Below are 12,606 nucleotides of genomic sequence, written 5' to 3' on the forward strand. Positions count from 1 at the left end.
TATAATTATATTATATTATTATTATAATATTATTATGTTATATTGTATTATTATAATATAATATATTATTATTTATTATTATATTATATAATGTAATATAATATAATGGATTATAATCTAATCTAATAAAAATTATAATAAATAGATTATATTATCTTATTATAATATAATATATTATATTATTATTAAATATTATTGTATCAAATTATATTTATAATATAATAATACTACAATAAATTATATTATATATTTATAATATATCATAATATTAATTTATTATTATATTTATTTTATTTATAATATAATAATATGATATGATATAAGATACAATTATGAAATTTGTTAATAGACATTTTGATCATTAAAAAATATTTAAATTAAAACAGCTTATCGATATTAATCAAAAAGCAGTTACGAAGAAATTTCGAAATAAATTTTTTTCAAATAGTTTTTTAACTTTTAAAAAAATTAAAACAGTTTCTTAATTTTTTTACTAAACAATCATCCAAAAATATTTTTAGAGAAAAAAAAGTACTTTTTAATATCCTAAAAATTTAGCCAAACAAGATCTTAGTTTTTCTTCCAAAGATTACAAACTCATTTGATACTTATATGTGCAGCTAGTAAAAACTAGTGATTCACGCGAACACCTTAATGCAGCATTATAGTGCTAAGAAAAATTAGCAAGACATAATAAACACCACAGTGAGAATATTTAACAGTACAATTCTCTCTTCAAGGTTTTTGGACCATGAGAGGCTCCCGTTGAAGCAAGCTAAGCCACCATTTCTCATGTGAAGGTGAAAAATATAAATATAGTGATGTTCCTCACAATTTTTTTCTGGATATGTAAATATAAGTATTACAATTTTCAAACTAATGAAAGCATGAAATATAAAGAAAAGAGTAGTGCCCCTTCAGCATCTGAATGGAGCTACTCATCACCAACCTATGTTCGGAATACACGAAGAGGCAGAGTCAACATTGCCGACTGAAAAAGAAAAAAAACAAAAAGAAAAGAAAGATAAACATGCTACCAGCCAACAGATAGATTATATTTTTGTCTGTGATAAAAGACGGATGCACTCACCCATGGCCTTGGAGTTCTAAGATCAGACTTGGGATATAATTTGGATAATTCTGACTGGAAACTGATGACTATGGAAATCTGAAACTCAATCAAAAATGGCCTGCAAATAGATTCATATAACTGTGATTCTAAAAGATTACTGAATAGGCATATTAATTAACTGCAGCTTCATCAAAAAATCTACAAGATGGATTCATGACATAAGATAAACAATCATTGGTCGCCAGGTTATCTGGGAGCAGGGAATGGTCTTTTCTAAAACCTCTTTACAATTTATTCTTAGCAGCTATGCCAAGTAATGTATGACTCTCCAAAAATTTTACCTCGCAATGTAGTAAGTTGGCTTTTAAATAGTGGCAGAAAATCTTGCCATGAGACCCTCAACCAAATTAGAAAAACAACAATTGCTGAAATGAAGAAGACTGGTATCTTAAAACAGGTATACAAGGGCAAAAAAAATAAGACAAGATAAAGGAACTGAAATAAGACAAGATTTGGGTATGGTTAGGGTTCACTAACTTCCAATTCACACAATGTGGAGCTGGCATGGCAGTAGCAAAGGGAAGCTAAAACAGCAGAAACTTTGTTGTTTCAAATTCCATTTGAAACAAAATTTATTTTCTATTACATGTCAGATTTTCATATATCAAATCCCACGAAGGGGCAAAAAGATGCCTGTCTAGGCCCAGTTCAGCTTGTCTGGAAGAAAAACACCCTATTATGTCTGAAACAAATGGTTTTGGATACCTTTTGGCCAAAACTACTTGAATTTCTATCTGACCATGCACCAAAACCATATGGATTCCTGATTCACGGTTGCAAGTTAACATTCATAGCTTTATATTGTTAATGCTTTAATTTCCAATCTAATGACTAAATCTCAGTTTGAAAAAAATCTTGATATAGCTTATGCATGTTGATTCTTTTTATGGTTCCTCAGAGAAAAGGACAAATGGAAAGAAATATTAAAAAAAAAAAAGAAATGAAGACTGCAGATAGATAATTTGATTTTATATATTTATTAGCATCATTTTTTTCAAATTTCATCGTCAAATGTTTATCATCTCTTAGAGATGACACAGTGTTTCTTAATAGGATTTAACAGCTCTTCTTAGGGATCGTGAGATAATCATTAAAAACAGGAGAGGCTTGTTACTCTTCAAAATATTACTACTTCATGCATATAAAGATTGGAAACTTAAAACATTGTAATGAAATTAATAGACACACATAATATATCATGATGTTTGAAGGATGCCTCATAATTCTTCTGTATCATTTTATTCCCTATGTCACGGTCAACCTCAAATCTCCTTTATTTGTGTACTTTGGTTGTATGAAACAGTTTGAATGAAATGCACCTTTTGGATTGAGGTTACAGTGATGTGAACTTTTATACATGGGCAGCATGAACTTTGTTGGAATATGGGAGAGAGGTAATAGAGCTCCAGTATACTGTAAAGAAAGACCACACTAGTTTTTCCATGCAAACACGGAATGTTGAAAGGCTTTCAATATAGGAAGATGGGTGATATAAATCTTTAACAGGATTGTAGTAGAAAAACATAGGTACCATGCTCACACAGTTCCAAAATTGATTTACATGATCGAAAGCCTGAAGAGTTATCATTCAAAATTACCCAATCACATCCTAGAAATATGGAAGTTACAATATAATTAAAAAAAACAATGAAGTTCACCATTTTTTTTTTTTTTTTTGCATATTAGCACTTGTTATAAGTTATATTCAATATTTGAGATGAAGCTTATTATTGAAAAGATCCTTTACAATGATTTGGATAAGGCACCTACTTCTTCATCCAAGTGTCAAATACAGAAAATATCATAGTTCCAATAAAAACATATTCAAATTTGACGTGATGCTCCATCTCCATGTGTTTGACCCAAGGATTGCTGAACTAGAACCAAACCCCATACCGGCCAGCCGACGATACGGTACAGCACGGGTCCATACCAAACAGTGTCGGGCCAAACCGACAGGGTAGAGAAGGGGAGAGGAGAAGAAAGAGAGGAAAAAAGAGGGGGGGGAGAGAAAGAGAGAGAGAGGAAGAGAGTGCCTCCAGTAGTATCTGAGCTCTTGCCGAACTCGTAAGGAGGAGGGGGGAAGGAGAAAGAGTGAGAGATCCTTACTGGGCCTTCGAAGGCCATCAAAGGTCTGCGGATGGATGGCGCCTCCACCGTGACATCTCCAATGGCCAGCGAACTCGCGTCGAGGGCTTGAGGGCAGCTGAGGCCGGAGGAGGGCCTCCGCCCTTCTTCGTTTGTGAAATAGGGGTTCACCCCTATTTCGGATTCTTTTTTGGATTTTAATGCGCAAAGTCGGCAACCCAATTGCTGGCGCCAGAGGCACTATCTTCCTCTCCCTCTCCTTCTCTCCCTCTCTCTCTTCCTCTCTTTCTTCTCTCTTCCTCCGAGACGGCTGTCTATGCCATTTTGTATGCCGAAACCAGACCGATTTCGTGTTGGCATGGTTCAGCACAGCCAGAATCGTCCGATTTGGGACGGTTTGACGAACAATGGTTTGACCCTAGCAAGACCAATTGTATAAGTTACGATCATAGTGCACATTAGTTGTTAATTTGATATTCTTGGGTTCTAAATTGATAGATAAAGGCCTTTGATAGAGAAGAAAAGCTTCCCACAATTGTGCTAATGAACCAACAATGTCATTTTTTGGCCTTCTGTATAGGCTTCCCCCCTGTGGAGTTCCCTACTAAGGACAAATGTTGCATTCTTCATATTTTCATCTCGACAAGTCAAGAATGTGACTTTCACTTCCGATGATTATGTCATTAACATATGCGCAATTGTCAATGCTTGCAACAAAAGCTAAAATCCATTCTATAAACATCATGTCGCCAATATGGACAGCATAAGCATTCAATTTCATAAATATTCAAACCTCAGGCCCAAATAAGGTATGACCTGAAAAGACCATTACTTTGCACCTGGAGATGGTTCTTTTTAGGCACACAAATGGCATCATTGATTAGGCCAAAAAACCTACAGTATCAACAACACTACATTTGCCATCTGAAGTTTTTTTTTTCCCTCCAACTCTAGGCATATTAATCACACAAAGGCTCCATCTATCCAGTCCTATTTGTCATCTTTTGGCCAAACACCACAGAAAAAAATTGATAACAAACCATTCTCAGAATTTACAAAAGCTAGTCCACAAATGGAGTCTCATATGCTATCAAGCATTCCCCAAACAACATAATTTTGAGCTTTTCTTTCATTCAGCTACAGCCCATATCAACATGACCATTTATCCTTTTTTTTACACCCAAATTAACTACACAAATTATTATTATTTTTTCCTTAATTTTCATCCACTTTGTCTAACGACCATCTAGATCTAGGTTTGCCGTCTGGGTATCAAACCCATATACCGGTAAAATCCTACCATAGTGTCGGTATGCAGTACAGTACAATACAGTAGTATCGATATGGAGCAGTACGGCATACCCGTATGGTACAGTATGCCCCGTATCAGGTAGTATGGGGTGGTACGATGAACCATGATCTAGATCATGCTGCTGGCTCCAAGAATTATTGAGTTTCCATCACCATCATCATTAGTAACTATGTTTCTTTCAGTGAGCATCATTTTATTGCTAGAATACACAGCATCCTCATAACAACTCAAAATCAAGCATTAAAATATTTGACAAGCCAAGCATTCTTGTTAAGTGCAGAGATTCTCTAACTCCACAAAGGCTTGTGTACCCACATTTGACCTACCTATAGTGCTGTACACTTGGAAATCACAGTTCCACTCACACACCCATCCCTTTGTTCTCCTACACCATTATGGATAAGTATCTTTTATCAGCAACACTATTTCATAAAAATCAATTGTGGAATAGGAATATAATTCATTAATGTGTCTACAACTTAGAAAACCAAGAGGTGGTGGTTGGTGTGTCTAACATGGCATTGCTTGGCGAAAGATTCCAGTAAGGGAGGTAAAATAATTTCCTAATGATGAATTATGGTGAAACAAGAAAAGGTGACTTGTAAGGAACACACTAGTAGGAATAGGATTTTGGTGGCTCAGCTTATAGGCAAGCCAAAAACATTATACAACTTGCAAAATCAGGGGGTGTTGATCTGAGAGTTTGGAGGTGGACTAGAATATGTGTAAAAATTAAGAGCCAAGTATTGAAAAACCTGGCCTCTAATAATATAACACCATAAAATAAAGGAAATAAGAAGCATATCTACAAATGGAAGGAAAATCTTATACAACATTAAAAATAAGAGGTCCTCAAGCATACTTAGTCTTACATGGGTTATATAGACAATAAGGGGAAATAGTCCAAAAATATGAGCTGACATTAGGTTTGATCATTTGAAAAGCAAAGACAATGAATTCCAGAAGTTGATAGGACAAATTTAATCACAAGATTAAAGTATAATGAAGAGAGGCAGTAAATAAAATAATTTGACCACTTACCCAGCAAGAACAGTGGGACACACCAAAAGGCGGGGAAGTATGACATATATCGGCAAAGTCAGGGATTTGCAAACATCTCCATCTGCTATCTGATATATAAAAACAACCTTTATTGCATGAAATGCAATGAACACAAAAAACTATTATGAAAAGACGGAGTGCATTTAACCTGTGTGGTCTGAATCACTGATGTGTCAGCTATTATCCTCTCCCCAGCAAGAATAGATTCAATACGAAGCAATTGTATGTCAATAGAGCGTATGGGAACAGCGGATACCTCAACAACAAGCTCACCACTGACAGGATCCATTAAAGAACATTCAGTTGAGATTTTTCCTGTAATTCGAAAACCACCTGCTAAACAAATTTACCTCATGAATACGACATTAATACAAGAAACATCTTAAGTTCAAGGAATTCATAGGAGATAATAAAGTTGCTATTGGAAGCATACATCCTCGCTTTCTGAACAATGATTTGGTGTTTGCAAAGAAAAAAAGCCCATAAATAGCAGCAACAGTCATTCTATCTTCAAATAGATCAACCTCCATAACTTGCTTATACTATATACAAACAAAAAAAAGTACGCATCATCGAATCTCATGGTGTCATTAGTAAATGGTGTTTAACATTAATGAAATATGACATAACTGGATGCTTATATACTTGATGACAGATTTTGGTATCAACAGTGGCACAGAAAATGTAATCTCTGATTGTAGGATGTAATTCCCCGGAATTACTAACAGAATTAATGGTATAGAGGCAGTCTGCTTGCTGTCAAAAAATATGTAGGTGATTACATTGAAAACAGAGAAAAGAAGAGATGTTTGAAACCATATTAGGAAACCTAAGAGCTCTTCTCAGTCCATCTCCCTTCTCCACTTTTTCAAGACTATAGTGACCTCCATGAATCAATGGCCACTCGTAGTAACTTGCACACAATGTTCTGCTCTGGTAAGTCAAATTAAATGAAAAACCTGTTTAGCATTTAGCTCTCCACAGTTACAAAGCAAATCAAAATTCACCCACATCCTAATCATTCATCCAACAAGAATATTTAACCAAATCATCCATGCATCGCTCAAATTTTCAGTAGCTGCCACCATAAGTTCGTGTCCATATACATAATTCAAAAGTAGAAGGATGAAACTATTACTTATCTCACCTCTCTGGTAAAGGACAAATTGCAGAAGTACTAAATCCCTAAAAAGTAGAAGGAGGTACCAGTGCACTTCCTGATGTGTTCCTCCAACAGGAAGCCTGCTGTGCTTTCCACCACTCAACCCCTCAGAATTCCCAACAAGGCCACTACTCACACACTAGCCCAAAACATCCCTAGGCTCAGATCTAGCGGAGTCAAAAATATTAACTGTTGAGACACTTGCAGCAGGAACACTTAAAGAAAAAACAACTTCCTTCAGGTGATAGGTTTTAACCTTTATTTTTCTATCATCTATAGCCCCTAATTTAATTGAACTACAATCTTGTAGAGAAACTTGATGGAACAAAAGCAATCTGACAACTTTCTGACCTGAATTTTCACATTGACATTCTTTTGCAAAGCTACATAACTTTAACACATGATAGCATAAACTTTTACACTGTTTTTCTTTGGAAGACAAGATTCACCAAAAAAGTGTGATCCTTGTTCAAAATGCCTAAATGAATACCCGAATAATGTCTAACAATGTCTACCACCTGGCTTACAGCAAGGATATCTGGAACCTATTTTTGGTACTTATGTCATACGATTACTAATTTGTCAGTTCCCCCTAGATTTTAATTTTGGATTGTGAGGATAATGTTAAAGGCGGATTTCGAAAAAAAAAACTACAATAAATTCTCTTAGGCAAGTTTGTTGCTGATATCAAGGATTTTCAAATCCCAACATGATGTCCTGCAGGACATCAGAAAGGGATACCATCCCATGTGTTGGGACAAGACCGTCCCGCTAATGTCTCAATGTCCCAATCAGGATGTCATGGGACATCCCCTGTCCCAAGTATCAGGATGGAAGAAGACGGCGGCATGTCCCATCCCATGAAAAAATCAGGATAGTCCCGTCCCACTGGATTTAAAACTTTGGCAAATATTTGTATTAGGAAGTTTAGTTTATGATATTTACATGTTCGATCCACTCAAAATGTCTAGCTCATATTAGAAAGCCAAACAAGACAAACCTATTAATATGACTAGAGAAAGTAGCTAGTGTCCGTTTCACTATATTCATAGATAGCACTATTCCGATGGGAGTTAAACTTTGCTGATAAAAGATTGAAGAAACAATTTTTCATGTCAGTATAACATATGATTTCAATCAAGATCCATAATCTCGGTACCAAGTACCGCACCGATTCAGTACCAATTTGGTATGGCACAGTCAGTACGATATGGTACACACTCCTACCAAGACAGCTCGTCCCTTTTTGTCTTAAAATTGAGTGGTATTGTCGTATGGGTCAACACAATATAAAGCACACCTTAGTTTTGGATGGTATTACAGGCTGGTTTGGAGCCTCTATCCCCAAATGTTGTTTTCATGTCAATTACAACCCAGTACAGATCAATACGCCCCAAACCGGATGGTTCGAACAGCATGGCAAACATTGGTATCAATGCTCTCTTTTAATTTAAGGAAAATATTTCATCTTGGCAAATTTTTAAAATGGTGTCGAACTAGCATCTAATTGAAGACACAAGTTTTCATGTCTGCATATCATATAGTTTCCAAGCTCTCTTCTAAATTAATTTAAGAAAAAGATTTCATCTTGGCAAATCTTCAAAATGATGTCAAACTAGCAACTATTTCGATAGACCGCATGAACATCACTAAAATATTTGGCACTGAATTATAATATCAATTCATAACTAACAATTTGAAACCATTGATACATATGTGGCAAAAACAAAATAAATAGAAAATAACCTGTAAGCAGTTCGGCAGTAATTGATGTTTCTGGGTGTCTTGAGTAATATAAAACCTAACCAATTCAGGTGAAACTGGTGGCCCTGCAAGACTGGCTGAAAAAATAATGGATCATAAACCTTGTTTATGCAGCTACAAAATTAAGCTACAAGGAATAATTTTGAAAAAGAGCCTTGCATCCTCACCTTTATCACTTTCAACTATAAACTCCAAAGTAGCAGACAAAGATTTATGCAGGTAACCTCTCATTATATCTGCAGTAATCAGATACTATTACAGGAAAAATTAGACCTGAATAATAAGTTTAATGATGTTGCAGAGAGATGACAGTTGTTATGGAGATGTTATACAATACATGATAGGCTATCCTGCAAGCATAGAATACATTATGTTAAGAATCCATATGGTTAAGCATGATCTACAGATATTTTAATAAATCATAAATCAGACTTTTTTGTATTTTATTGCCCATAAGTCGAGTGGATGCCAAATGAATGCACTGAAAGTGCTAAGGCACCAAAATACATAATAGGTCACATAAATCAAAATCTTCGGTCATGAATTGCATGTCTTAAAACACATGCAGTACATTACATAGGTTTGGAACTCCAACCATAAATGAAGTCAAATGAACTATGTTGTCTTCTGAGTGATACTTGAAGAGCTAGGGTAACAAAAAGCATGGTGGGCTATACACATCAAGAATCCCACCATGAATAGTGATATAAAAAAAAAAAACGCACACCACAACTTTTCTGGTTTAACCCAACAATAGGTCAAATCAACACCACTTACGTCATTATAAAGTTGTCTTTTTGAATTAATCTGATGCATAAGCTTCTTGGATATCCCGGTACATGATTAACTATCTTCATTCTAAATTTAGTTAGTCCCTTATGTAATTTGCATCAGTAGGATTTTTATCTCCAATTGCACCAATACGATCATGGCTCGACTTTCTCCCTCCCACCAATGAGTATGATCTGCATAGGCCACACCAGCCCCCTGATTTCTGTGTAGGCCCAAGTGCACATATGACCCACACAACAAAGAATAAGTTTGGTTCACCCAATGAGTAGATCATATATGTTGATATATGCTTGTAGAACTGTACATTTTGGCTTTCCTCAACATACAAACAGACATAAAGGTTAAATAATCAGAACATGAAAGAGCAAAGGGATACCTGGATGCTGATGTTTCCACCATGAAATGTCTCATAAAATGCTCCATGATTTCCATTTTCTTGTGCACTTAAACTGAAGGAAAAAGGTATCTAAGAATAACATAAGATACTTATTAGCTTAAGAAAACACTAAAAGCTCACAGAATACAAGGAGAAAAAAATTTTGTAGCTATTAAGAACTCATAAGAAAAAAAATAGTAGTAAACTATCAATTTGCTTCTTAGCTCTCATTCAGATGTTGTTGTGGACAAAATAAAAAATAAACAGAACTTAATCGCTTACCTCTGTTCTACCTGGAGCTAACTTCCCAGCAGATGATGCAACCTCTGTGCTCTTTTTTCTGTTCAGCAGATCAAATCTGTTAGATGAACTTGGAGAATATCGAGATTTAAAAATAGTAATAATAGGAAATAAGTCATGAATTAAGTGAAACGAGATTATTTTCATTACATATATATATATATAAAAAAAAAAAAAAAAAATATATATATATATTGATATGATGATGATGATGATGAGCTCAACCTGTACTCTCCCTTATCAAAAAGACAAAACCTATAAAGTAGCACATTCTGGTGAAACAAATTTTAAATATATTCTACGAGCACTGATGTAGCAATGTAAAGGTTAAGACACATGATCCATTAAATGACGCATGACCAAATAGCAAAAAAGATTGATTAAATGAACGAAAGGACTGACATGATGCAGAGAGGCTTGACCACGCTGTACAAGGACTCGATCACTCCCGCCACTCCGCCTCGAACCTTTGCATGAAACCAAGAACAAGTTCTCTCTCAGTTACTACAAACATAAAATTCGAGCAGCAAAGGAGGAGATAGTATACCTGTAGATTGACAGTTCCGTTGACAGTGACGAGGATTTTATGGTAGGAGACGGAGGTGGTGAGAGTAGTTATGATCTTGCCCTCAACGGATTCCTGCGAGTAATTTGAGAGATGGAGAGATAAAAGTGATAAAGAGATAAGCAAGAGAGGGGTTTATCGAAGAAGGTGAAGCAGGACAGAGCTTACGCCTGGACGATAGACGCGGCTTGGCCGAGAAAGCTTCAGCTCGATCGACATCAGGATCTCCGGCGGATGCTGGGTGCCGGGAAAGGGAGGCAAGATCCGGTCACCGCCTCTGGGAATTCTCGGCGGGGCCTAGGCACCAACCTCTACCACAATAAAGAGGATCCGTCTAACGCATCATATAGAGAGTTTGTCAAAATCCACCATGACAGCTGTTTCTCGCATCTTGATGCACAGTTGAGAATCGATGGATAGGAAGCTTACGAACGCTCCTTTAGTTTCAAGAGGTTCGTTTTCCGCTCCACCTCCCAGGGCGCCGCAACCGAAGTCCCCGCTGATCGCCGGCGTCGCCACCGTCAAACGACCCGACCGTAGCCGATTGATGGGGTTTGGTCGCTGGAACAGCGGTAGGAAGCAGTCACCTGCGGCATCGGGGTTGGAGGCGTTGGCGGTGGCATGAGGGTGCGGAGCCGGTTGGGGTCGCCAGAGACCTGGATAGGGTTTAGAAATGCGGAGCCGGCGGAGACGAGGATTTGGCGGTGGTGGAAGCCTACGACAAGATCCCAGGGATTGACATCGTCGGCGGTGCCCGCTGATGTATAGGACGGTGACGGGGTCGTGGACGAAGGGACGGCGGCGCTGCTGGCGCTGGGCTAGGCGGCGCCTCTTCCCAACAATACAGACTGCATATGAGGACGTCCTCATATTCTTACCATGCAGATTTTCTTCCGCATAGAATGCTATGCGGACGTCATCCATTACCTGCGGCACCTATGCGGGCGACTAAGGTTGCAGATGTGCCTGATTGATCCAATCCGGTCTGATTCAATTCTATTCAATTAATTTTAGAGGATACATAAGAATGGATCGGATTCTAAAATTAAATTTATTTTATTTTTTAAATTAAATTTAAATTATTGTATTCAGATTTTACTATATCATTAGGACTTGGATGATCAATATTTTTAATATAAGAATAGATTAAAAATTATTTTATATTTATTTATTTATTATCTATTTTATATAATCAATAATTATTTATTATGTCGTAATAAAAATATAGTTAGCAATATTTGATTCCGACTTGATTTGAATTCAAATATTTTGAATTGAAGTTGGATTATATTGAAATGTAATCTGACCTAAATGATCTATTAGATCAAAATTTTTGGTTGTGAATTTGATCCGATCTAATTTAATTTTTTATTGAATTAGGTATAAACCCAACATTAAAATTCAACTAAGAAATCAGATTGGATCTGTGCCACTCATGATCCAATCAGATTTGACCGATTGCAGCCCTACAGGCAATGGATCTGGCATCTGCGTAGCTTTTTTTAAGTGGATTTGCTTAGGCATAAGAATTTTTGTGTGGATGGCACCAGAAAGTACCGCATAAGAATCTGGACAACCCAGGATCCGATGCCTATATATTTTTATGCGGATTTATCCGTATAATAATTTTCTGTGGCATCTCCAAGGATTTAAGTAAATCGGTCGGATTTGAATTCAGATCTACTCAGATCAAAATTAGACAACAAAACTCCATATTAATAATTCAAATTGTTAGATATAATCTACCATTTCAAAATATTTTTATATCAAAAATTATATGATTTGAAAATTCTTAATCTATACATCAAGTAATCAAAAAATATATTTAATTTTATTTTATTTAAACTGTCTAATTTTTTACTATTTAATACATAGATTAGAGATTTTCAAATCATATAATTTTTTATATATAAATAATTTTGAGTTAGTAGATCACATTCAATAGCTTAGATCATTAATATAGAATTTTTATTATAGAATTTTGACTTGATCGGATCTGAGTCCAAAATTAATCGATCTAATTTTAATCTGACTCTGTATATATATTGTAAGT

General features: G+C 35.8%; 1 protein-coding gene across 3 annotated transcripts; it reads right to left on the reverse strand.

The window, feature by feature from the left end:
• Nucleotides 1–662: 662 nt before the first annotated feature.
• On the reverse strand, nt 663–11,404 carry LOC105048750 (uncharacterized). Of its 3 annotated transcripts, XR_012142996.1 has the most exons (13): nt 10,722–11,404; nt 10,536–10,628; nt 10,391–10,455; nt 9,971–10,028; nt 9,689–9,778; nt 8,688–8,772; nt 8,503–8,597; nt 6,028–6,136; nt 5,743–5,930; nt 5,574–5,662; nt 1,414–1,497; nt 1,091–1,190; nt 976–991 (listed from the first exon to the last, which is right to left on the reverse strand). XR_012142996.1 is itself a non-coding variant. In XM_073261447.1 (12 exons), exons 1-12 carry the CDS (start codon nt 10,770–10,772, stop codon nt 950–952), a joined length of 1,062 nt encoding a protein of 353 aa, XP_073117548.1. In that variant the 5' UTR covers nt 10,773–11,403; the 3' UTR covers nt 663–949. The 3 variants fall into 3 exon arrangements, 2 of the variants coding, with proteins under 2 accessions (XP_073117548.1, XP_073117547.1); XM_073261447.1 differs by lacking the exon at nt 1,414–1,497 and having other exon boundaries at nt 663–991; nt 5,743–5,927; nt 10,722–11,403; XM_073261446.1 differs by lacking the exon at nt 1,414–1,497 and having other exon boundaries at nt 663–991; nt 10,722–11,403.
• Between the last annotated feature and the right edge of the window lie 1,202 nt (nt 11,405–12,606).

The sequence above is a fragment of the Elaeis guineensis genome, chromosome 7 (assembly GCF_000442705.2).
Source record: "Elaeis guineensis isolate ETL-2024a chromosome 7, EG11, whole genome shotgun sequence".
In the NCBI taxonomy this organism is placed as follows: Eukaryota; Viridiplantae; Streptophyta; class Magnoliopsida; order Arecales; family Arecaceae; genus Elaeis; species Elaeis guineensis.

Coding starts and splice junctions, on each gene's coding strand:
- LOC105048750 (XM_073261446.1), bottom strand. CDS start 10,772: ATGTCGATCGAGCTGAAGCTTTCTCGGCCAAGCCGCGTCTATCGTCCA. Junction 1,191..5,573: donor TGTCCCACTGTTCTTGCTGG/GTAAGTGGTCAA, acceptor ATCTATTTGCAG/GCCATTTTTGATTGAGTTTC. Junction 992..1,090: donor TTAGAACTCCAAGGCCATGG/GTGAGTGCATCC, acceptor TTTCTTTTTCAG/TCGGCAATGTTGACTCTGCC.